General features: G+C 40.1%; 2 protein-coding genes across 3 annotated transcripts in view; one reads left to right on the forward strand and one right to left on the reverse strand.

The window, feature by feature from the left end:
- The window catches only part of LOC126292035 (amyloid-beta-like protein), a 1795419-nt gene that overhangs the window by 1566537 nt on the left and 201495 nt on the right, over window positions 1-27387 (forward strand). The gene's annotated exons all lie outside the window — the stretch shown is intronic.
- Window positions 236-25848, reverse strand: LOC126292047 (uncharacterized). 2 transcript variants are annotated; one of them, XM_049985849.1, is made up of 6 exons: window positions 25697-25848; window positions 9134-9247; window positions 7265-7493; window positions 4852-4937; window positions 4433-4589; window positions 236-1956 (listed from the first exon to the last, which is right to left on the reverse strand). In XM_049985849.1, the coding sequence occupies exons 2-6, from the start codon at window positions 9206-9208 to the stop codon at window positions 1880-1882; spliced, it is 624 nt and encodes a 207-aa protein (XP_049841806.1). In that variant the 5' UTR covers window positions 9209-9247; window positions 25697-25848; the 3' UTR covers window positions 236-1879. The 2 variants fall into 2 exon arrangements, with proteins under 2 accessions (XP_049841806.1, XP_049841805.1); XM_049985848.1 differs by having other exon boundaries at window positions 7265-9247; window positions 25697-25781.

The following is a 27387-nucleotide window of genomic DNA, read 5'->3' on the forward strand; positions in this document are numbered from 1 at the left end:
AAAGAAATGCGGGCCGTAAAAAAGGTCCATTGTTAAAAAAATATGAATTAATTATGTGCTTAAAGATTGTAATTTATTTTGATAAGCATTATTAATTGCTTATTCTCCGTGTAATATTCACACCTGTATGTATTTGTCATTTGCAAAAGCCATCATTGATGCCTCCACGCAAAAATGTTAAGTAAATAAATAAATAAAGGAGGCAGGTTTAATGATAAAGTAAATTTGCCAAGGCTAAGAGTACAGAAATTTGTCATTTATTAATTTCAATAAAAATACATTCAAGCATTATTCTTCTTCAGTCAGTAACATCAAATAGTGAAAACATAATACATTTGTTCTACAAACTATACACAATATAAGATGAAGACAATCATCATTCACTTACAAAAATGGAAATGCAGTAACAGAAATGCACATAATGGAAGTAAATAGGATTTCTCCTGATACAAGGAACAGCACACATCAAGTAGATGCTTCACTACAAAAGCCAAGCGTAGTGACGTGAACTTGAAGCTGTGCTAATGCAAAATGAGTTAAATAAGAGTGTATTTCACTGACAGAGATTGGCTGGTGGTTTTTAAGCTGAATCTCATATGACTATGAAAGATATGCTTGCAAAACAGGGGCAGGCTGGTAAGAGTGCAGAGGAGGATCAAAAGAGAGCCATTTATTAGGGTGGTTGTGAGTCTTTACTGTTGGGTCACCTGCAACACCAGAGAAGCAGGGTATCTCACCAGCAAAACCGACTACCCCAACCCTAAGTGTTACATGTGCAAAATTAAACAAAACATACTGTGCAGAAGAGAGATGAGTTGCCTAAACTTGCATTAAAAAAACTTAATTTGAGGCACCCTAGGGAACTGAAACACAATCTCCAGTGATAAACAGACAAAGGTGTTAAGATAAAACATTTTCAGTGAATATGCAAAAAATTGTAGTTGCATGTGCAATGCTGATGTCTGTAAACCAATAATAACAAAAATCCATGTTCCTTTCTGCTACTTGACATATGAAGTGCATATTACACTGCCTAGTAAGACAGAGTAAATCACAAACAGAATTAGTTGAAGTGCCCGAGGAAGAGAAAACAGTGTGAAGTGCTGAGGAGAACACCAGCATTTCTGCACAGCAGTCATACTACAGAAAAACCAAAAGAGATAAGAAAATCAGAATTGAATACATTAAGTCTTACAATGATACCACATTTGTAAATCTTGTTTTTAAGACATACTTGTTTCAGTGCAGTTCTGCTTTATGAATGATTTAAATCTCCTAAAACTGATTGCAGCCTTTGTTATGCAGAACTCAGTCAATTTAGTTACAGAACATATTTTTATAACATATTAACATAGATACTATTTTGATTTTGAAATTTGTTTTAAAGCTACTTCTTACTATCACATTAAAATTAGCTGAAGAATTGTGTACATTCTTGTGTACAGATTTTAAGAGATATTTGAGAACTGCAGTTTAAAATCATGTATCATAAAAATACAGACTGTGTGCGGATGAAACACGTGAGACATATATACAAAACTCTATGGAAAACAGTGTGAAATGAATTCTTGTACTTCTCAATGGTATCTGGAATTATTTATGAAATTCTCTCTTTGTGTAAATGGAAATAGCAAGTTGAGGCTGAGGTGTACAGCTGATGAAATATAAACACAATGTGTAATGAATGTTGCATCTGGATTCCAGAAGCACTTTCAAAACCAGTGGTGGTGCACGCAAGAATAAACCTGAGAGTTGGAAGCAATTTCACCAGCAACACATTTTGTAGAAGAGACGATGACTGAAACTGCCCCAACTGCATCCACCTCAGTTACAAAGGTGCACACACCTTCCTCTGTCTGCCTGCCAGAATAGCAGATCTTCAAACGTATCGGCGTGGGTTCTCACGGAGGGTCTGGTAGTAGCTGTACACGACCAGCAGGAAGTACACACTGAGCACTGAAAGAGGAAAGTGTGAGAATGTAAGTAGATTTCAAGAAAATCGAATCATGATGTACTACTGCAAACAAGTCAGAGTGTCTAGATATGAGAAAATTAAGCATTTTGTTTAAGTTGAAGTAAAGTGGAACTTTCTTCAAGAAACTGTAGAAGCCTAACCTCTATGCTGTATTAACAATACACTGACACTGCATTGCTTCACACTTACAACAGATAAATTTAACACTTTGACAACCAAGCCTGAACATAACTCAGGCCATAATATTGTGTTCCAAAGACCGTACCTGACTATAGTTTGAGCAACAACTTTATTGATGCATGCCTTATCTGTCACTCATAAAGTGGACTCATTTCATATGAGAACAATATACAGGCATCTCGCTACCTGCCCATCACATGTGCTGCCTTCTCTTATCAGTTTCCAGAACATTAGCAAATGTAACACCTTATAACATGAATGGCTGATCAATATATGATGACTGTGATGTAATTTTAAGCATGTACTCATTAGATTTCACAGCTTGATGTAATACTGCTACAAATATGTCATGATTGTTCAGTGAGCAAGATATTTTGGAAGCCCAAGAGGAAGAAATTACTCATTAACTCATCTCACTTTTTTTTGTCTGAAGGATAATTATTTTCTGCAATCTTTAATCCCTGTCAAAGAACTGAAGTAAACATGAAAATAAGTCTTTAAGCTTATTGTTTTTAGTATGTATTAGTCTTGAAAATTATCAGTTACATATGTGCCAGTGACACTTCAACTTATGTCATAAATGGCCAGTTTTCTAGGCCAATTCTTCTACATGAATGGCATCCATAGCCAGTGTCAAGGGGGGGGGGGGGGGGGTGCTCACATGAACCACTTCCCCTCCCCTCGCTGCCAAGAGGGAAAGGAAAACAAACAAAAAAAAAAAAAAAAATTTAGTCTAATCAGGCATTTCGCTTTCAAGAAAATGATTTAAAAGTCAGTATTGCACCACTGCCATTCATCTTCTAAAGTGTTAAAAAATACTCCATACCTCAGGTCTAGCAGCTGACCTCCCTTCAAAAACATTCTATGTTGTGATTCAGTTGAAGATTACCCATTCAAATTTAATTGTTGACGCTGAACTATGTAGCGAAGGGGTAATGCAGAGTTAACATGACTGGTCTCAGTTATTTTATGTTATATGTGCATAAATAAGCACACAGCTGAAGTACTATTTGTGGAAATATGTAGATATAAAAAGTCATTCTCCTGAGTAAATTTGTTTATATGCTAATAAGCAAGTCACATCATCATCATCATCAATGGCAGCAGTGGGCATCTTCCACTCTGCCTATAATTCTCCATTCATTGACAAATATGGAGTTTTTTAATCATCTCTCTTGAAATTGATATTGCAGCATTTTATGCAGCAATCTCTGTCCTCTCACACCTAAATAGCATGCCACTGCAAATTAGATTGGTTTGTATCAAGCATTCTTTTTTCTACACGTCATCGTTTTCACTTCTTGCTCTCTGTGCTGTTTGTATTTGTTTTATCAGTTTAGCAATGATACTTGTGTTCCATGTCACTTAAGCTCTGTTTTTGCTATCACACTGTGAAATCAACTTGATTTCTTTCTTAATTTGTTTACCAAGTTTCCTTTATAATATACCATTTGATTTTTAACACTTGGTTAGATCCTTTTTTGTGTCTGTTCAATTTGTAACTTGTGGAATGTCATTGAAATTTCTACACTTGAAATTTTTTTCTGCAAATACAGCCATTGCCTTTGTGTTAATTTCTGAGTGGTCCCTTGTATATAACCTTCACTGTCTGCCATTTGTATCTGGTTTCTGCTACAGGGTTATTTACAGCAATGTGTGTAATTGTTTGTACCAAGTTGCTTTTTTTCTTTAAATACCTGAATCATTTGGGTCATAATAACAGCTACGATAGATCTCATCCTTACATAATGGAACAGAACTTTAAAAAATTGTAGCATAGAAATCGGAGTGACAACTACCATTTCAGGCAGCTCTTGCCGCTGCCACCACCACAATCCTTTGTTGTCAAATTATGGATCTGTATGTTGCTGTTAAAATTCTAGTAGGTGAACTGAACAAAATCAGAAACATTTCAAAAGGCTCCACGTATCACCCAGTCTCAAAATGAAGTAATGCTTTTTGACAGTATATTATATTAATCACAGAACATTCATACAGGAAAGGGCCAACAGCCAACAAAATCCGGAGAGAGAGAGAGAGAGAGAGAGAGAGAGAGAGAGAGAGAGAGAGAGAGAGAGGCCCAATAATAATAATAATAATAATAATAATAATAATAGTAACAATATCAAGAATTATGCATTGTCACTGTGCGAAGAAGAAGCAGAGTCGCTGTGCCACCAGTCACTTTACACTTTTAGAATTAGGAAGTAAAATGTATTTGTATTAAAGTGATTGAATAATCTATTGCACCAGTCTCTATAATAATGGTATACTTACACACATAAAGGACGACAAAAACAACTGCAATAAAGCCAGCAGTAGCAGTTTCAGCTACTGCGATGAGAGCAATGCATGTGATAATGCCTACGACAGTTGATGCTATGACCACCAGGGTTTCCACAACCACCCATGGAAGTAGCATACCAGCCTTTTCCTGAAATATAAAAGAAAAGCTGACATTACTGGTAAAAAATTTATTCCTTAATATGTGTTATTTTGGGAGAACTATGTATCTGTCATGCTGAAAACAAATCTCTTCAGACATGCTGATAAAAAAAGAATTATTTCAAAGAACTGAGAAAATGTGCTTTTTTAGCAAAATCAGATTACAAGCAGCAGGAATGGAGCAAAAAGTTTCAAAAATAAATTTTGTTCTGTTTCTGATGAATAGTGTGTGTTTGCAGTAAGATACTTACCTGAATGGCTCCGAAGAGGAGAAGTATGCCACAGATAGCCTGGATAATAGCAAACACGAGTGTTACTATTAGCTGTGTCTTGGTAACTGAAACAGCATGAAAATCATTAGTTGTGTTTCTCATGAGTGGGATATTAATACAGAAGGCAATGAAGGAATCACTATAAAAATCAGTAATTGTAGTATATCTGAATTCTGCTAACACTGTCATGATATCTAGTAACGAGATGGTTTGGTAACTCAGTTGGCACTACATAAGGTTGTTCACACATATGAGCCCATAACTGTTTCTGGTTATAATTTACTTATTGTATTAGCTCTATGATTATAATTATATTTCCGCTGGGGTGCCTGTTGTTTCTAATTAACCCTTAGAGCAATGGTTTGTATTTCTGTGAAAAAGAAGGAAGTGTGATGCAATTCCTGTATTACCCTACCTGTGCAATTCTCTTCATGTCTGCATAGCTACTTAAAACTATATCTGTTTTACTATTCAGCATTGGCCTCCCTCTGCAATTTCCATCCTGCCAATACCTTCCACTTCCAAATTAACTATCTCTTTGCATCTCATGATCCATCGTATTAACCTACCCCCTGGTTAGATTCAGTACTACTTCGTTAGTTCTAATCGTCTCATCTTTAGCATTCTTTTGTAATACCCCATTTCAAAAGCTTCTGCTCTCTTCTTGCCTGTGACTGTGTGTAGTTTAATTTCCATGTAAGGCCACATTCCAAAGAAATACTTCCACTGTCACAATAATTGTCCAGCTTGAACTCTTTCTTGCTTCTTACTCCCTAATCTAATTCCTGCAGTATCACGTGATTTAGTTCAACTACATTCCATCATCTTTTTTTTTTTACTTATATTGCTGTCCATATTGCAACCTACTACCAGACACTATCCATCCCATTCAACTTAGTTTGCGAATTTTTTGTACCTTTGACAGAATGTCATCAGCGAACCTAAATGATTTTGTTTATTCTTCCTGAACTTTAACTGCTTTTTTTCAAATTTATTCTTTGTTTCCTTAACTTGCCTGTTATTGTACATATTGAATAAATTATGGGATAGACTGCAATCATTCTGTCTTTCTGCAATTACAGTCTTTATTTTATGTCCTTCAATCCTTCTAACTGGAGTGTGGCTTGCGTGCAAGTTGTATATCAACTTTTGCTTCTTGCATTTTGCCAGTGGTAACTTCAGAATTCTGAAGACTGGTTTTTACATTAAGCAGGCAGTTTAATTACACCCACATCCCCATGTGTCTGAATAAAATTTAATGCACTGCATTTCCAAACACCGTTGATTTATCGCCATGTGTTGTTTGTGCCTGTTACTCAGAGATAAGTTTGATTATTCTTTTGATGTGACTTCATGGAGTACTGCAGTCCATTAAAAAAAGGAGTGCAGTAAGGTAGCTAGCCATGCTTTTTGTCTACAAACATAATACGAATCATATTTTTAGTCCATCTGGTATGAAAAAATTTATCACGCAGTGAATCAGGCATTGAATAAGGTGTTATGAATTAACCCCTTAACATAAAACCCCAAATTATCTCAATTTTATTATTTTGATAGAAACTTAAAATCCTGAGTATACTCTGGTAGCTAAGGAATTGACATAAAATAAAATAAGAAAAGAAATCTGCTTACGTCTGTTTCAACACTGATAGTAAGTGTCTGGCCACTAGAGAACATCTGGTCCTACATTTATAGTCTGGCTGTCATGTTTTGGTTGAGGTAGTTGCCACTATATATTGATTTCACTGTGTGCAGTTTTTGATACTCGAGAACAAAATGTGCACTTTCAGACCCTCTCCTGTAGTGACACAGTGCTTTCAAAAAAGAATGGCTGTAGTGATCCTGAGTTTGATATTGAATTTATCAGCACAGAAAATGAAGAACAATGTGACGTTACTCCATTAGAGATATAGCGATGACAGTTCCTCGCATGAGTCAGAAGTTCGGAGCAGTGGTACAAGATTAATACATCCACAGTGCTCTGTTCTGCTTCTTCAAGGATTATGTATAGATGAAATCATCATGAAAAACATGATTAGACTGCATAGTTACCCAGAAACTAAGAAATGACTTCTAGTTTAAGGATATTGTAGTCGAAGTCCACAGCAGGAATATACTCGGGATTTTATTACTGGTGATCTTCAATATTTTGTAAGTCATAAAAAGAGATTTTTAAGCTCAAAATACTGTGTATCTGTAATTTTATTCATTGCAGGATTTTGTTTTAAATAATTTTAGAAAAGAGAATCATTATTGTAAGGAATTACTGAATGAAAGTTGTGTGAGAAATATTTGAACCCTCAGTTATGTTAAATGCTAACAGCTTTCACTCTGGGAGCCAGGAGAACCACAGGTATGAAGTTATGCGGTATGCTAACTCCATATTCCTCACCTTTAGTCTTGTAGGGTAGCGCTTTATTCACTGTCCTGGTTAAACTGCCATCACTGTCCTTCAGTCCAAAATCATTGTCTAATTTCTCAGCTGTATCTCTAAGTTGCTTCTCAATATCTGTATGTACAAGGCTGTTAAAGTTATCTATGGCTAAATTTAGATCTTCATCAACATACTGATGGGTGTGCAAACTATTCGCTGTTGTTGCAATCTGCACAAGGCTCGCAATCTGCAATGGAAAAAGAAATACATTTGCAATCTGTTGGTTCCAGGTTATGGTTGATACATTATAATTAACAATTTTATGCAGAGTCATAGTCTAGCTTCTTAGTGATCAGCCTTTTTGTTTAGAATTAAATAGGTGCCATACGGAATAGTTTATATCTTTGCTGAAAGTAGAAATGGAGAAGCAGTCACCCCTTAGGTTCAGAAGGTTGCCTATGGGTGTGTGTAGCAAAACGAATGAAGGGAAAGACAAGCACCTGGTCACCAATATAGCTTCCAATCTTCTCTAAGTATTCAACAAATGGCAGTATTCAACTCTTCACATAGGTTACTAATCTGGAAGTATTTTCAAGCTGGTATAAAAGAACTGAATACCAATATTCTCATCTCAAAAATTATGGGAAAAGACGAGAATCATGCTTTAAGTGCCTAAGATATGAGCCATTATGCTGTGGAATATTTCATGGTGATGTTATTGTACATACGGCAAGAAAAGATTTAATTTATATTTCTAAGAGAGTGCTCCACAGCTGAAGCAGTCTTACGTTGTTATGGCTGTACTGTCATGGAATTTGAAGTTGAAAACTGCAAATAGTGCTCCCAGCTATACTATACCTTCTTTTGCCATGTGGAGAAGCATATACCCCTACTCCAAACATTCCCAATAAAGTCCAAATACTGTGACACCCTATAGGTGACTGTGCATCTCTCATACAGTTTTAAGTTACCAGTATTGGACAGACTTCAAAAATGTGTAAATGCCCAAGGAGAACATTTGCCAGTATTATAGTTCACAGACAATATAACCTTTCTGTGTGGATGTAAGAACAACTTAGGGTTGCTGTGGAAAGGCACACACAGTAAACTTTTGCAGAACACAATGTGGGGGGTTAACAAAGGAAAGTCAAAGGTGAATAGTTACTTTCTGAACACCAAGTGATATACTTCCATCTAGCACAAAAGGTCACACAGAATGGCTGAAACAAGGAAGGCAACAGTGGAATGCTGGCATAGGCTAATAAGTTTCTTCAAAAAGCTCTGTTGACAAGATTTGATGATATGGGAAGTGGGAAATCAGTTCCTTGAAGTGTACATCTGGGATGCTGCATTATGGAGAAATGAAACATGGAGCACTGTAATTCCGAACAGTTAGGAGAAAATGATGAAGGAGAAGAAATTGCAGTCATCTGAAATGGAGTGCTATTGAAGAATGTCAGAAACTCTGTGGGCAAACAGTTCCAACGAATAAGCATGTTCTAAGTAGAATATGTAGTGAAAAAAGTGTATGAAAGGATCAAAACAGAAGAAGGGACTGGTTGATGGAATATCTGCTACAGTATCCAGGAATAGTATAAATGGAAGTGGAAGGAGCAGTGGAGGGGAAAATAGGCTTGTAGAAAGAGGACTTGAATATGCGAAGAGGCTATGGAGTATGTTGGATATGGTAACAATTAGGTAGGGGTGTAAAGGTTAGGCAAAGGTGCATCAAACCAGTGGAAAAGCAGACAGCTTAAAAGAAAATCAGTTGGCATTGGGAAAGAGGGCAGTAGTGAAGTACAGCAGTCAGGTGAAGTTGTCAATTCAAGGAAGCCACATTACTTCAATTGCTATGATGTCTTTTTTTTTTTTTCCTCGTGTACTCACCACATACAAGACGGCAATGATGATGGTGCCAGTCTTCAGGGAACACCCACAGCAACATTGGTTGAGAACTGCCATGTCTGCAACTCTTTCTGGTTTTCTGATGGGGACGTAGCTCTGTAACAAAGGGATGATGGTCAAATTCCAAGCAGAAGCCTTAAGCACATCCAGAAATTAAATGTCGAAATACATAGTTGTGATTGGCAACACTGCTTACTTGTACTACACACATTCTGTGCTTTCTGTGTATCCATACTGTTATTGATCTATTACTTGTATTTCTCTGGTTGAGATCTGTGATGTGTGTGAGCATAAGTAACTGCCTCCGTTGTGTACCCAACACCATAAATAAAAATTATCTGCACTTTCCTCTAGTGTATCTAACTATGGCACAGAAAGTACAGTACTGACCTTGATAATCTGCTGATTGAAATAAATTGCGTGAGGGGCCTTTTATTCAACTGACATTGTCCACATCATAACATTTCCTGTGAATATGGTCTATAGTACATATATCTTGAGTTAGTTGCCAGATTCATCAGTAAGGTGGTTATAATGCTGCTGGAAAATGTTTGCAAGTACCATTTGACAAAGGGCATACGCCCGTTTCCCAGAGGCTGATTTATGTCTTGAAGAGGAGAAAGCTACAGATTCTTAGGTAATGATAAGCAATCATTTACTCCCTTCTTCCTGGTATTCACCCCACCGTTCTAGGTCAACTGTCCTCGCGATTTGACATTTCTCTTTTTCCTGGTATTCATCCCACTGTTCGAGGTCAACTGTCCTAATGATTTGACATTTATTGTAATTTTGTACCAATATCATTGCTGCACCCAGAGATCTCACAAAATCCAAGTGAGGGGAGTCTTGTGCACCATCTATAAACCATGTGAACTTCAAATGTTAGTGTTTTTAACTGTCTATGATACACACTTTCTGAGGTTGGGAACCAGCCCATCATTTGTCCAAATGAGTGTGACAGTCACTTAAAAACCCACCCCAGGCTGGCTGGGAGTAAATCACCTGTCACTGGTTGCTGCACAAATTCTATCTGGGACCAGCTTGCCTCCCTGTCTGGCAAAAACATAGCATTCAGAACTGGTGTTTCTCATGTATTGGTTGCCACAGCATAATCTGCTCATAAGTATACTTCAGCATCTGAATATTGGAATCACAAGCAATCTTTTTGCAGGCTAGCAGAACAAAAATTTCAATTAGGCTGATACATTAACTAGGATTATATGTTGTCCTTTCTACTTAATGAGATCTTAAAGCATTTTGGCACATGCCTTCATGATTGTTAGTGTCTTTGATACCCATTTATTTTTTGTGTCTCCTCTGGTTTTGACTCGGCATTTACATTTTCTGTTACATCTTCAGATACAGCAAGGGACTGTGTAGCAGTTAAACAATGTTTAAAGATGAATTTCAACAAAAGTAGAGCAATGATAATGGAATAAATTTGAATTAAATCAGGCAATACTGAAGGAATTATATTAGGAAATGGGACATGAAAGTAATAGATGAGTTCTTATTGTGGCAGCAAAATGTGCGATAATTGCGAAGACAGAGTGGATATAAAGTGCAGACTGGCCATAACATTCCTGGAAAAGAAAAAGAAATTTGTTAATATATGAGTCATTTGAAGGTAGCAGGTGGTTATAATCGAAGTGCAGCTATTCACAGAGGTTCAATGTGGGCTGTAATTATCGCTTGGCATTGGAACGTAGTAATTATTCTACTATGTTAATGCAGAATCGATTTACACTGGAAAAGAATTAGTCCCAATTTAGGAAATCAGATGCAAATCTGGCGCTGTGAATGAATGAATGAATGAAGGACATATAGAAATGTTTACATATGTAATGCATCAGGAACGGGACATGGGCTGAAAAGCTGAAACAAGTGAGAAAGGTGTAAAGTTGATTTTATTATTAACCACCACTTACACAACCAAAGATGTCGAAGAGATGCTGCACAGCCCCTGATTGTTCCTTGTAGCTATTGCCGGAATTTATTCTTTTTCCAGCGTGAATCTGTTCCACATTAATGCACTGAAACACCTACCAAGTTTCACTGCCATACAGTAATTACAGCCTACATTGGACCTCCGTGAGTGGCAGCACTTTAATGATAACCACCTGGTATTTGTTTAAAGTGTAGTACTACAAGGAAGTGAAATGTAGACATGAATACTTCTGACAGAGCAGAGGCTTTTCGTATGTGGTATTCCAGAAGAAAGTGGAAGATTAGATGGATTGGCCTGATAACTAATTAAGTACTGGATCGAATTAAGGATAAGGATGTATACAACAACTCAGTGGCGGCTGTTAGACAAGAGCACAAGTTCACGTCAACACCCTAACTTCTGACTACTTGCGGATTTATTGGTTATTTTTCTTTGAATGCTGTTCGGATGTTCTCCGTATCTGTTGCGCTGTGCTACATGGCTCCTCTAGAATCGGTGAAACTTGGCATCAGGTTCGTGAGCACACCTTCACTTGTGCCCCTATAAAGGAGCTTTTGCGCAGGCGCGACTGACGTGACGTAATTGCCTTACCTGCCGAATACATGCGGACTTGATGGACAATGTGCATAATTCACGGCGTGCACGGCTCTCTCTTACCACTCAACTACAAGTTTACGTCAGTGCGACTATTTGGTAGCACGCTCTAGCTCTATCCATGTTCAATTGGCATAAATCCTCCTAGATGTTAGATAATCCTCAGATATACCAAAGTCAGTGTGTATTACAGTTTTAATGATAGGTTTTTCTGTTTTGTGGGATTCTGAATGAGAAAATATACGAATTTCTGGATTTTATCAAACAGTAATCCGTTTGAGGCGCTGATAACGATAAAGCACATCATTGTCGATTCTGAGACTGTAGCATTTATTGATACTTCGTAAGTCTGTTGATCATATGTTGTGTCAGGTTCATCTGTGCTGTAGGCCACATTGTGTATATGAAAATTCACGAAAGGTTGTCTCATTGGTTTTTCTGATGTTCACTTAATTGTCGGTTCGAGGACGGTGTGCTTTAGGCCCTTACGGCTGTCAGCTCCTCATCTGTACTCTCGTCAAATGACCTTTGTTGGTTGTTCACTGTGCAAGAATCGGCTTTCCTGTGCAGCGTCAATCAGAACTGTTGAATCTGTTTTTTTCAAGCATTAAAACCAGGAAGAGTTAGGCGCAAAGGAATTAGGGCCACCCAGACCAGATCCGTAGTCAGAGAAAGTGACGAAATAAAATAACCGTGATTACAAGCGAACGTTAAAGAAAGAAGTGGATAACAAGCTTTAAGTTCTTGTGGGGGTGCTACCTAAGAATGTGATTTTCAGCCTGTAAGTTAATTTGTTAACTAATACATATATTACGGATCTTGTACATTTGTCCGACAAAATAAAAGCACGAAGACTCTCAATTACGAAAGCTTAAACATTATTTCGTTCTTGCCATAAAATGTACTTAATTATGTACAAGACAGCAAAATTTCACAAAAACTATTCTTCCTTTTTCAGACAAGTTACGCATGTTATTATTATTACTAAATATTGACAGTGGCTTAAGTGATGATAAGCGCAACTGTTGTACAGCATATTTAATTTCACACTCTCATATGTATCTGAATTTAAAAATTTGTGAATACCCAGAACATGCACTTACGAGCCGCCCATTTGCTACGACTTGACTAATAGGACGGATCGGTTGATGTGGCACATTCTGCTAACACGAAGGAATCGACATTTCATGATAGACGGCAGTGTGGGGGATAAAAATTGTAGGGGGAGGCCAAGGGATGAGCGCATTAAGTAGTTCAAATGCATGCGGGTTGCAGTGGTTAATAGCAAATGAAAATGCTTACGTAGGATTGAGTAGCGTGGAGAGCTGCATTAAATATTTTTAGGCTCTTGTCGCAGTTTTCCTGCTGTAAACCATTTTCACCTCCCACGTGAATTCAGTTCACGGCATATTGCATACATTGCCAGTAGAATTTTTATTGCGGTATGTGGAAATGGCAGCTCACGGCACCAGTGGCGAATGGGTCGTCATACAATGTTGTGGCGTCAGTTTGGTTGTACGTAAAATTCCGGCTTCATTGGACGGTATGTTGTGGTAATGAGAATTCTTAGGACCCATACGTATAGGGCCTATATCGTACGCTAATGACGGACGCAGTGTCTAGCTCAAACGGCAGTTTCGTAGTGATGTTCTGATGGCCTTGGTTCTCTAGAGAACCACCGAACTGTTCGGTTTGAGGGCACATGCGCAGTACGGCGTGTGCCACGCCCAGTTGGCGCGGGCTGGCTCGCTTTCTTCCGGCGTGACGTCATTACGACGTGACGTCAGAGCTGATGTGGGTCGAGCTGTCAGGCGGCCAAGTATACCCTCCAGGCGTTCTCCTGGGCCGCTTTGCTCGAGCTGTAGCATTCGAAAAGAAAGCAGGCTTCTGGGGACTATTGCACCAGAACATTCAAGTATGTTTTGCGTTTGATTAACGGCGCAGTTACAGGATACAGGTTGCGGGCATGTTCACTACAACATAAATTTATTTTTATCTATTCAGCTTGAAACGCACATATCCTCCAGCACGCATTTGAATTGCCAAGAGTTGTGTTGTTGTTGTTGTTGTTGTTGTTGTCTTCAGTCCAGAGACTGGTTTGCTGCAGCTCTCCATGCTACTCTATCCTGTGCAAGCTCCTCCATCTCCCAGTATCTACTGCAACCTATATCCTTCTGAATCTGCTTAGTGTACTCATCTCTCGGTCTCCCTCTACGATTTTTACCCTCCACGCTGCCCTCCAATGCTAAATTTGTGATCCCTTGATGCCTCAAAACATGTCCTACCAACCGATCCCTTCTTCTAGTCAAGTTGTGCCACAAACTTCTCTTCTCCCCAATCCTATTCAATACCTCCTCATTAGTTACGTGATCTATCCACCTTATCTTCAGCATTCTTCTGTAGCACCACATTTCGAAAGCTTCTATTCTCTTCTTGTCCAAACTAGTTATCGTCCATGTTTCACTTCCATACATGGCTACACTCCAAACAAATACTTTCAGAAACGACTTCCTGATACATAAATCTATATTCGATGTTAACAAATTTCTCTTCTTCAGAAATGCTCTCCTTGCCATTGCCAGTCTACATTTTATATCCTCTCTACTTCGACCATCATCAGTTATTTTACTTCCTAAATAGCAAAACTCCTTTACTACTTTAAGTGTCTCATTTCCTAATCTAATTCCCTCAGCATCACCCGATTTAATTTGACTACATTCCATTATCCTAGTTTTGCTTTTGTTGATGTTCATCTTATATCCTCCTTTCAAGACACTGTCAATTACGTTCAACTGCTCTTCCAAGTCCTTTGCCATCTCTGACTGAATTACAATGTCATCGGCGAACCTCAAAGTTTTTATTTCTTCTCCGTGGATTTTAATACCTACTCCGAATTTTTCTTTTGTGTCCTTTACTGCTTGCTCAATATACAGATTGAATAACATCGGGGAGAGGCTACTACCCTGTCTCACTCCCTTCCCAACGACTGCTTCCCTTTCATGTCCCTCGACTCTTATAACTGCCATCTGGTTTCTGTACTAATAGTAAATTGCCAAGTGTACACGTACTAAATTATGACGCCGGCCTTAGACCTGTTAGTAAGCATCACTGACAGTGGTAATTCTGTAACTTTTACAACTACTGGAAAGCGGACCTGTGCAAATTATGTGATTCATAATACAAAGGGTGATCAGAAAGTTTCCGTTCGAATGTCGTACAGTCGAGAATCGGTGTGCCAATCGGGCAAAATCGCCGCGAGTGTTGAGGCAGTCGTCCTATCGACGCACCAAGTTTAAGATACATGTTTGGTAAAACACCGTATCCTGCTGCCTGAAAAGTCCGTTGTTGCCTGCTGCACATCTCCATCTGACAGAAATCGTCTACCTTTGAAGGCCTTTTTTTTAAGGGGCTGGAGGCATGATAAACAGTTGGGGACAGATAAGGAATACAGGGCGAGTGCTCGAGTATCTCCCTCTTCAGTTGGCGTAACTTTTGCGCTACGACATGTGCGATAGGGGGACGTGCAATATCATTCCACCCTTGGCGCACCTTTCCAAATTCTCTAACTTGTATCTTTCGGTGTTTGTCCTTGAGCAGCCAAGAAAAGAAATTACAGCACGCTGGTCCTTTACGTATAAAATAAAATCTACTGATTAGCATTAGCACTGTAATACAGTAATGTAAATTCACTGTATTAAAATTGATGCAGATATTTCACTTCTTCCCGCATCCCAGAGATCACTCTCCGTGTGGTCCGTGGTGTAAAAAAAAAAAAAAAAAAATGTGCTGACGTGTGGATCGTCGCTTCTTTCGCCGTGGGTCCCGTGCACTCTTGAGCACTTACGTCATCGAGAGGGGGGCGGGTCAATTGGGATCTCAGTTCGCGCTCCGGCTAGACTAACAAAGGAAGTGCGTGACCTCGAACGTTCGCAGAGGTACGAAAATGAGCTTAGAATGTAAATCACTCATCCTAAAAACGGTGATTGTGCTCACGTGCGTGCAAAACGCGCCTGTTATCTGCTAGTGCCGTGGGTGGCATCTTTTAATTTCGCAAACAAGTACTTAACCTAGATGAGTGAATACTGCAACTGCAGTAGCACACAGTCTTTGACAATGTTTGTAGTGTATTGTAATGTAAAGAGTGTACAATTGTATCAGAAGGCGAATTAGTCCCATGAATATTGTCAAAAGTTTAGAGCAAAAATTGTGACGTGCCGTGTAACGCAAGTAAAGTTACACACGATAATTTCTTTAGATTTCATAATCAAATTTCTTAATCTAAGTACAACCCTATGCTGCAGTATGCTTGGAGGAAGACAGGTTATGACACTGACATACCAATGTCATTGTTTGAAAATGTAATTAGTGTGCCGGCCGTAGTGGCCAAGCGGTCCTAGGCGCTTTAGTCTCGAACCGCGCGACCGCTACCGTCGCAGGTTCGAATCTTGCCTCGGGCATGGATGTGTGTGATATCCTTCTGTTAGGTTTAATTAGTTCTAATTTCTAGGGGACTGAAGACCTCAGATGTTAAGTCCCATAGTGCTCAGAGCCATTTGAACCATTTTTGTAATTAGTGTGGCGTTTGATATTGGACTGCTTGAATGCAAAAGTGATGGTGAATGTGAAAAAGTTTTTGTCAGATGTGCATATCGTTCAGTTCCACTTTTCTCTGACCATTCCGTTGAAGCCCCACACTCGCAGTTTGAAGACCGAAGAGCTGTGCAACACTATCATATCACTCGGAAAGTTTTTTGTTGGGATGGGGTAATCATTTCAAGCAGAGAGAAGAGCAGTAAGTCATGAAAGTGACACAGGGCTTTTTTGGTCCTATTATATAGATATTTTGTTTCTTCGCGTTACTGAAGTTGCCCTCTTAGACCTTGAACAGGGTATGAAAGTGACACAGGGCTTTTTTAGTCCTATTATATAGATATTTTGTTTCTTCGCGTTACTTAAGTTGCCCCCTTAGACCTTGAACAGGGTATTTCTCAACTGTGTGCCGTGGTGAGACGGGCATGTTTTCAGGCGAATAGCTCATACCGCTGTTTTTTTTTTTTTTTTTTTTTTTTTTTGTAAGATTTATTTATAATTTAAGCACGTTCAAGGTCACACTTCCCACGTAGGTATTAGCTGTAGCTGTGTACGGGAATGAAGCAGAAGTCCGGTTATTATACGCACGTGAAGAATTTTCTGAAGGCGATTTCAAGCAGATATTCTTTCCTGCTAGCTGCATCGCCGTTTACAATAGACTGGGGAAACTGGAACACTAATTTTCCACTGTCATAGCATCGGAAGATGTAAAATAAAATCGCTATGGGCTGTTCAAGTAACGTTAATTCAAACCTAATAACGTCGTTGGTAACCGGCGATATTTCGACAGGTGATCAGCACCGTAGTTTTAAGGTACATTTAAAACGAGAGATTGCCGTGCATGGTGGGTGAGGCCACACTAACCGGGAATCGAACCGTTACACACAGTTCACGCGAAAGTGTCAGCGAGATGCTGGATGAATCTCAGTCGGGATACTTTGAAAACAAGGGAAGTTATTCTCGCACAGCCGTGTTGTGTAAAATTAGAAAATTTCTTGACAATTTTGTTGACCCCGCTGTCTATTGCTTAAGGATCATGAAAATACGATATGGAGATTAGGGCACCTACGTAGAATGAATGACAGAACCCATAGTCGATGAACGACATTGTGTGTACATACACAAGCGCACTTGCTTTTTCCCTCGGGCGTGGGTGTGTATGTTGTTCTTAGCGTAAGTTGGTTTAAGTTAGATTAAGTAGTGCTTAAGCCTAGGGACCGATGACCTTAGCAGTTTGGTCCCACGGTACTTTATTTCTTCAGCGGCGCTGCAGATGATACGTAACACAACGCTGTATGCTATTGGAACGCGCTCACAATATCGCGTTGGTTGCCCAGGACGTTATTGCGCCTGATTTAAATTCCGAGGATTTTCCAGAAATTTTATTTTTTAATTGGTTTTTGCCACATTTGACTTCTTAGACATGAGACAGCGTGCTTTAGTTACAGACAATGTATTGTGTCGTCAAACTTAGGCTTACTATTTGTATTTTGCATACTGTGTGCATTGTTTCTTGGAATTTGGGTGATTGTGTGTTTGGGGGAGAGGGGCCCTTTTATTAGTACACACATTACAACAGCCAAGCCACAGAAAACGACACGCACATAATGCAAGGCATATATCTGAACTTAGAATCACGGTACGGTCACTGCGTTTATTCGCAGATAAAATTGTAAGATCAATGAACGAAAAATAATTGTAGTGTTTATGATATGCAGTAAATATTCTGTTACTACCTAGAACTCGAATCTACACACACTGAATATGTGACCTGTTCACCATCTTCACTGATCTAGCAGTGTATATTTTACTTAAATGTGCACATATAATATGCATATATAATTTGTCAACATCGAGTATTTAAGTGTCAGGAAGTCGTTTCTGAAAGTATTTGTATGGAGGGTAGCCATGTATGGACGTGAAACGTGGACGATAAATGGTTCGGACAAGAGGAGAGTAGAAGCTTTCGAAATGTGGTACTACAGTAGAGTACTGTAGATTAGATGGGTAGATTACATAACTAAAGAGGAGCTATTGAATAGAATTGGGGAGAAGAGGAGTTTGTGGCACAAATTGACTAGGAGAAGAGATCGGTTTGTGGGACATGTTCTGAGGCATCAAGGGATCACCAATTTAGTACTGAAGGGCAGCGTGGAGGGAGACCAAGAGATGAATACACTAAGCAGATTCAGAAGGATGTAGGGTGCAGTAGGTACCTGGAGATGAAGAAGCTTGCATAGGACAGAGTAGCATGGAGAGCTGCATCAAACCAGTCTCAGGACTAAAGACCACAACAACAACATGATGGATGTGTGGGGGAAAATGCCGGATAGTAAAGAACCAATTATAAAAACAATTATGTCTGACGACAAAATATATCGCCCCTATTGTAATGTACGCTATATCTAATGTAACAAGGCGGACGTGCTAGAAATGAATTAAAAATTAAAGTAAAATAAAAATGTACGGGAATTCTATGCCGGCACAATAATAAATTATACCCAACTCAATCATGAACGTGTCGCATACGTACAGAATGTATTTTGTATCTTAACCTGTATCTCCTGCAGTATCGCTGTTGATGACCGTACCGGGTGATTCAAAAATATAGAATAGATTTCAGTTATTATGGACAAACTATAGAAGATAGAAATACATTGCGGGTGCCATAGGATATAGGAACGTTCGAAATTTTTAGACTGCTGCGCTGTTTGTTCGTAGCAACGTGCCGAGTACACCACATGAGAAATCATTTTGTGTGTTGGAATTTGCGCGAAGTCAATCCACTGTTAAGGTGCAATTTGCAATCGGCCTCCGATTCACTCAGAAGCCGCCTCTGAACAAGCAGATTTATGACTGGTATACAAAATTGTTGGAAGCTGCTTCATGAGCGTCTGCTGAAAATGTCGAGCGTATCCGGGACGCGTTCACACGAAGCCCTGTGAAATCCGCAAGACGGACACTCAGGCATTTCTGCTTCCTTGCACAACAGTGTGGCTTGATCTGCAACGAAGCCTGCATATGAAGCCTTACAAGTTGTAGTTGCTGCAGCAGCTGCGTCCCGACCACCGTAACAGAAGGTACGAATCGACGTTTCAAATTCTACCGGATAAAGTAAACCGCCATAATTTAAGAATCTGGGGGTCACAAAATTTTGGCGGCGTTGTCAAACATGAAAGACTCACCGAAAATGAATATGTTTTGTGCCGTTTCTGATCGCAGAGCTTATGGACGTTTCTTTTTTGCGGAAGATTCAAATAATTTCATTTTCATGCATGATGGCGTCCCGCCTCACTTTGGCCTTCAGGTGCGGCGTTATCTCAACACCGATCCAAGACGGATTGCAGGAGGTGGCCAACAAAATACTGTTTATTGCTTTTGGCCTCCCAGGTTACCAGACTTCACTGCCTGCGAATTTTTTTTCTGTGGCAGTACATAAGACAGACTTTGTCCCACCTGTGGGCAGTACTATCAAGAATTGAAATCAAATTGTTGAAGCTATCGATTCAATAAACTGCGACCTGTTGGTTATTGTGCGGAATGAAATGTACAACCGTTTCGATGTTTCTCGCTCCCAGTGTATGGAATAGTGTCTGTCCGGGCATAAAACTTTAAACCGTCCTCTATGCAGTGACTTGCGCAGTGTGTTTCTGTGTTTCACAGTTTGTAACAAACAACTGCAATCTTTGTCTGACTCATCTTTTGTAGCCCAACACCGGCCGCACCAGAAATAAGAATACTGAAACACGTTGCCTTGTCTACGTGTATACAAACAACGCAATTCACGAACTTCACGCAGGCCGCTGAACACCGTAAATACAAAATAGTCATTTTCCCCTCGCGCAGCGTGCGAACGCGATAGAACTAAAACACAGTAATATTTGTACGATGGACCCTCCACGACGCGCTACAGTGGCTTTTGGAGTTAAGTATGTCGACGCATATTTGAATAATTTGCATACCACGTGGTCGTCCGACCGAGGTAACGGATAGGATTCGACACTTCGCCTTGACATTCCCACGGGGAAAGTGAAGCTTACTCGTTGCGAAACCTAAGGTCACAGGTGCACAGCCTGTAGCCAAAACAATACTTCAGGATTCAGTGTGCCTATAACTGACGTTAAGAAGTGCCAGTCCCGAGCTTACGATGTTTGATCACCTCGAACCCTTATTTTTCCTTCTCTCCAAGTACCGAAGTACTGAAACCGGTCCTCAGAAATGGTTCCATCTTTCAGTCATCGCACGAATGCCGAATTGCAATGGTTCAAATGGCTCTGAGCACTATGGGACTTAAGATCTAAGGTCATCAGTCGCCTAGAACTACTTAAACCTAACTAATCTAAGGACATCACACAAATCCATGCCCGAGGCAGGATTCGAACCTCGCGGATCACACTCGCGCAGTGATACCTGAACGCACGAGGTATTATAATGAGTGTACAGACCTCCGATTAGTCAGTCTGCATTTGTCTGGACCAGTCTGTATTAGTCTGTACCAGTGTATAGTCAAGTTTCAGTCTGCACCTAAGAAGATTACCGTATTCCTGTGCATAGCCATGAAGATAAAGGTATAGACACTTTGTCAAGTATCAGGGATACGTGAGAATAAGATTAACGTACCAAGGCCAAAGGAACTTCAGATTGTCAATTGTAAATAGCATCCAGAATCCAGTTACGTAATGTTTATGCTTGTTATTTTAATAAATGTGTGTGAAAATTAATCAAGTTCTGTTTAAAGTTGGTTACCGTCAATCTGCTACTCTAAGCGTGCAAGTGGCATTTCTATCGTCTGACCTAACGGCAGAAGATAGACATGCCACGATAAGACCACGAGACATATTGCTGACACTCGCCTACTTCACAAGTCAAATAATCTGATGGTGTGTGTACCGAAGGTCTTACAGTACGCACACCACAGAAGGGCAGCACGTTTTGTATTATCGCGAAAGAGGGGAGAGAGAGAGAGTCACTGAAATGATACAGGATTTGGGGCGGACATCATTAAAACAAAGGCGTTTTTCGTTGCGACGGAATCTTCTCGCGAAACTGCAATCACAAGCTTTCTCCTCTGAATGCGAAAATATTTGTTGACGCCGGCTTATGCAGGGAGGAACGATCACCACGAAAGACGGAGAATTCAGAGCCTGCACGGAAAAATACGGGTCTTCGTTTTCTCCGCGCGCTATACGAGACTGGAATAGCAGAGAATTGTGAAACTGGTTCGATGAACCCTTTGCCATGCACTTAAATGTGTTTTGCAGAATATCCATGCATATATATATATATCGCTGAAACTGTTAGCCAAATAAGATAACAGTTCGAAAATTAGACGGCTGAAAGGTGTTTGATTTGACACCCTGTAGAAACTTAGGTGTCACACGGAGCTTTATCGACTCATTTTTCTCCACGCGCCATTCGTGGCAGGGGCAAGGAAGTGTGACAGCAGAAGTACCCTTCATCACATACCTTATCGGGCAATAAAGCCTTCTGCTCTTATGTCAGCAGGTTGCTAGCCTGAACTGAGACACAGACCGATGTGGCAACACTGGTAGCACGTGACAAACGCCAGACAACGAGAATTTGTTAAATTCTTGAGTGGAGTGATCTTTTTCACCAGTAGCGTGCGACAGCTTTCTGCTCTTAGTGACCCTGATGCGTGCTTGACTGAAACATCTCCGACTCGGCTCTCTTCTCTTGGACGTAAACACGAGATTACCTTGTCGCCTAACGACGCGCCGTCGGTGGAAAGGCTAGCGAAAGTAGCGACTGCCAGGCACGTTCGACTATACACACATACCACCGAAACGTTCTTGAAAGGCGCTTCATTAACACACGCCCTCGCGGTGGCTGAGAACTATTCGCCAGCAAGTCCTGTGGCGGCAGCAGCGAAAGCTTGCGTTCAGAAATAGTCACCTGGAGCTATACTTCCGTCAACGCACGTTCAGCGGAGGCATAAACTAACACACTTTCAGCGATTGGTCGCCACTAACTGTGCACATTCAGCAAGGCGTTGGAACGTCATTGGAAATAGGACCTACTTCAGGATTACGTATTTTTTGTTATTGTAACACGAAGGTGGAAAGCATTTGAAGTCTTCTGCGTTTTTTCCACTCACTGTCCTGAATATTTTAAGCCGTGCAGTTCTTGCTTTAAGCCTCTCTCCCTCACTGGACACTCGCTTTCTGTCTCACGCTAGTAGTACCCACGGGGTTTTTTCGGTTCGTGTGCGTCGTCGAAATGTGTGGCGACCATGTTCGACAATGAAGCATTTGCGCGGAAAATTTAAAAAGCGGCGAGGCACAGATTGATCCTAACGTTTTAGGGAAGTTTACAAAAATACCACTGATGTTGAAGGTGGCAAAAACCTGTACTACTGGACAAAAGTCCCTACCTAATGACTTCCAGGGGTAATAAAAATTTATTTTCAGTATTTCATATACTTATTTGGCGAATTTCAAAATTTAGAATCATGTCATTATCTGCTCATTAAGATTACAATGTTACTTTACGATTTCAACAAAAAAAGTATTAAACTTAGAAATTTTGTATGTATATCTTGATCAGGATGCCCAAGTACCCGGAGTATATTCATCCAATTTTTGAAAGCGAAAGCACTTAGTGACTTGAACGAACTTTACACATAATTTCAAACCTTTTCGAAACTTTCTCGCTAACACTCCCCATGAAATAACGAAAAAATTACCAACAACTACATTTTCGCTGTTCGGGTACGACGTTACAATTTATTACTTCTGCATACCTGCAATTTGATGTCTGATTGTCCGGTTGTAAGCATACGTTCATTTCTTATTTCTCGACTTCCAGAAGCCTTCTAACACCGATCCTCCTAAGCGATGATCAAATTGCGCGCCTACGAAATATCGTCTCACTTGCGCGAATAGGTTCGTGATTTCTGTCAAAGATCATATTTCGTAGTGCTGACGGGAGGACATCGATAAAAAACGTTGAGGGTATGGGAGGGGGAAGGGGGGATAGGGGAGAGTCTCAGATATGGTTACAGTTGCGGAATCAATGTTCTTCCTGAGGTTGACTGCCAGCTACATGCGAGAACTGGTCAACTTAAAGCGCGGGAAATCACAGTTCACACAGCAAACATTAAATGTACTTTTTTTTTGCACTTGCTATTTGAGTGTAGATCGGTAAAGAAAGTCTCAAAAGCGTTTCTGCGAATCCTATGGCAAACACGTAAGTGTGAATTACAGAGCACTCGTGTAGATGTTTGCCTTCTGTGGCCGCAACGTAATTCTCACCTGGTGCATTACACTTGTCTGTTAGATACGCCAGAAAGCGTGTGCGTCGGCCACTTGGCTGCAGTATGAAGTAATCCTATCGTACGCGACTGTACTCGATATGGCGTGGTATACCTACCGCGGGAAGGAGAATTATATGAATTGACAAATGACGTACACGAATTCATGGCGCAATGTTGACTTCCGTATGTGTATCTAACCCCCGGCGCTACGTCTCACGCAGAACGCATCAGGGAAAGATAAGCTTACGACGGTATACGTAGTGACTCTTTCACCGTTATCGCGTTCACTATCTGTGTATGTATAATTTTAAACACCACATCGGAAGTAGGGTTCATACTCTTCGAAAGCGAACTGTGTCCAGATTCATCCACATACTCTGTACAAGAAGTAGTGAAAGGCACTTTGAAACATTTTCACATTTTAAATTACTTCTTTTTCTGTTCCACTATCAAATGGAACAATGGAAAAACGATTGCCTTATACGCTTAATTTGTCCTAAAGCGAGATGAAAGCGCAGGCATTAGATTCGTTTTGCAGTCTGTTACAAATTGAGGTTCTCTAAACTTGCTCAGAATTGTTTGGGTAAAACATTCTCTTCTTCCGAAGCTCACGGAGCAATTCTGTAACACTCGTACTTGGTCGAAACGACCGAGCAGCCAAGTATGAGACAAATTCCTACGCATTTATCGAGAGGCCAGGGCAAGAGCGCGTTATTGAAATCTCGAGTGTGGTGACACGCTAGTCTGTAGCTTAGTCCTAAATCTTAGATATGTTGGGGAAAGTGATAATTTGGTAGTGTCCGAAGTCAGCAGATGTGAATGCCAAATAAATGTGATAACAAATTGACCGTAGCGTAGCCTAATGTTTACGTTGGTGTCATGTTTAAACGCAGTTTGTCATATCTGCCGCAATTTTCATCATAGAAAGTAAAACTGTGAGGTAAATTCGGAAAACATTTATTAGGCAATGGAGAAGTCTGTGACAAGTAATAATATATATCAAATGATGTTATTCAATCTGTCTATTGAGCAAGCAGTAAAGGAAACAAAAGAAAAATTTGGAGTCGGAAGTAAAATCCACGGAGAAGAAATAAAAACTTTGAGGTCCGCAGATGCAATTGTAATGAGGCAGCAAAGGACTTGCAAGAGCAGTTGAACGGAATGGACAGTGTCTTGAAAAGAGGATGTAAGATGATCAACAAAAGCAAAACGAGGATAATGGAATGCAGTCGAATTAAATCGGGTGATGCTGAGGGAATTAGATTAGGAAATGAGACACTTGAAGTAGTAAAGGGGTTTTGCTATTTGGGGAGCAAAATAACTGATGATGGTCGAAGTAGAGAGGATATAAAATGTAGACTGGCAATGGCAAGGAAAGCGTTTCTGAAGAAGAGAAATTTGTTAACATCGAGTATAGATTTAAGTGTCAGGAAGTAGTTTCAGAAAGTATTTGTATGGAGTGTAGCCATGTATGGAAGTGAAACATGAACGATAAATAGTTTGGACAAGAAGAGAATAGAAGCTTTCGTAATGTGAATGCTGAAGATTAGATGGGTAGATCACATAACTAATGAGGAGGTATTGAATAGAATTGGGGAGGACTTTGTGGCACAACAAGATGGGATCGGTTGGTAGGGCATGTTCTGAGGCATCAAGGGATCACAAATTTAGCATTTGAGGGCAAAAATCGTAGAGGGAGACCAGGAGATGAATACACTAAGCATATTCAGAAGGATGTATGTTGCAATAAGTACTGGGAGATGAAGAAGCTTGCACAGGATAGGGTAGCATGGAGAGCTGCATCAAACCAGTCTCAGGACTGAAGACCACAACAACAACAATAAATCGAATGAATTACGAAACGAATGTAAGAGCGTCCACCGTTTAACTTACTGAGATACAGCACAACCCATCTGCGAATGTGTGCTAATTGTAAACTCTCCATCTATACTCTGCAAACCATCGTGAGTTGCATGGCAGAGGGTGGAACGTCGGTGCGTATGATGTCAACACCTTACACGCCAAACAAACCTTCCAAATTGTTGAAGTCGAACACATCGCGAAAGACTATTGAAAGACAGACATTCACGTCAGAGAGATAGTTGCGAATAAGACGCCAACAGTCCTCAGAGGAACACACCTTGACAGCGGACTCCTTGTAGACACCAGCAGGGCCTCACGAATTCCTCTTCTACTCACACTGACTGCTCCACTTGTGAAACGGCCCGCGCGGAGCCGGAGTATAAAAACAGCCGCGACAAGAGCGCACGGCGGGGTGGGGTGGATTGCCGCGGCTGGGGTAAGGAGGTGGGGAGAGCAGGCAGAAGGGGCGCCCCGGAAGGTGACGTCAACGACGCGAACAACCACTGGCTCAGCGCTGATCACAACCTCGCAGAAATTCGTGTCTGCGTCATCCGTAACGAGCGAAGCGTGTGAGGGATGTAACGTTATTCAATCGTCGTGGACGGATTAAAAACATCTCCATATAGCGGTCATCTTGCGTGTTAGTAACAGCTTTAGCTTTTTTTCTGCGAAAGCCCATTTGAGAACCACGTTTCACTTTCAATTCATTGTTCTTTTCTTCCAGTGCGCCTTCATCTGTTCAGTATGTTTCATTCTTTTTAGCTACCGTGCCTTGGAATCCTTCATTTTCAATACCGTTTTTTTCCGGAAGGCTTCTCTGTTGTTTATATCTTCTATTTTTATGTTGTTTCTTTCTTAATCCTTTTTCAATTCGTTGACGCAGCTTGTTGCGAACTTTTTACACCACAAATATTTGAAAATTTTATTAGTTAATCTACTGTTGCTGTTTTTCATTCGAAACAGACGTCCAAAAAAAGTCGTCTTTTTCTCGTTGTTGTTGTTGTTGTTGTTGTTGTTGTTGTCGTTGTCGTCGTCTTCAGTCCTGAGACTGGTTTGATGCCGCTCTCTCCATGCTACTCTATCCTGTGCAAGCTGCTTCATCTTCCAGTACCTACTGCAACCCACATCCTTCTGAATCTGTTTAGTGTATTCATCTCTTGGTCTCCCTCTACGATTTTTACCCTCCACGCTGCCCTCCAGTACTAAATTGGTGATCCCTTGATGCCTCAGAACATGTCCTACCAACCGGTCCCTTCTTCGAGTTGTGCCACAAACTCCCCTTCTCCCCAATTCAATACCTCCTCATTAGTTATGTGCTCTACCAATCTAATCTTCAGCATTCTTCTGTAGCACCACATTTCGAAAGCTTCTATTCTCTTCTTGTCCAAACTATTTATTGTCCATGTTTCGCTTCCATACATGGCTACACTCCATACAAATACTTTCAGAAACAACTTCCTGACACTTAAATCTATACTTGATGTTAACAAATTTCTCTTCTTCAGAAACGCTTTCCTTGCCAATGCCAGTCTACATTTTATATCCTCTCTACTTCGACCATCAACAGGTATTTTGTTCCCCAAATAGCAAAACTCCTTTACTACTTTAAGTGTCTCATTTCCTAATCCAATTCCCTCAGCATCACCCGACTTAATTCGACTACATTCCATTATCCTCGTTTTGCTTTTGTTGATGTTCATCTTATAGCCTCCTTTCATGACACTGTCCATTCCATTCAACTGCTCTTCCAAGTCCTTTGGTGTCTCTGACAGAATTACAATGTCATCGGCAAACCTCAATAGTTTTTATTTCTTCTCAATTACGTTTCAAATATTTTCTATATTTTGGTATATTTCAGAATTAATTCGTAATTTTCACCTTTCTGCTGTGTTTTGTGGTTATAATATATTCCTTATAATTCGCTTTTCTAGTACTTCTAATTTATGTAAATTATAGTTTAATGTCAGG

Source organism: Schistocerca gregaria, chromosome 9 (assembly GCF_023897955.1).
Source record: "Schistocerca gregaria isolate iqSchGreg1 chromosome 9, iqSchGreg1.2, whole genome shotgun sequence".
In the NCBI taxonomy this organism is placed as follows: Eukaryota; Metazoa; Arthropoda; class Insecta; order Orthoptera; family Acrididae; genus Schistocerca; species Schistocerca gregaria.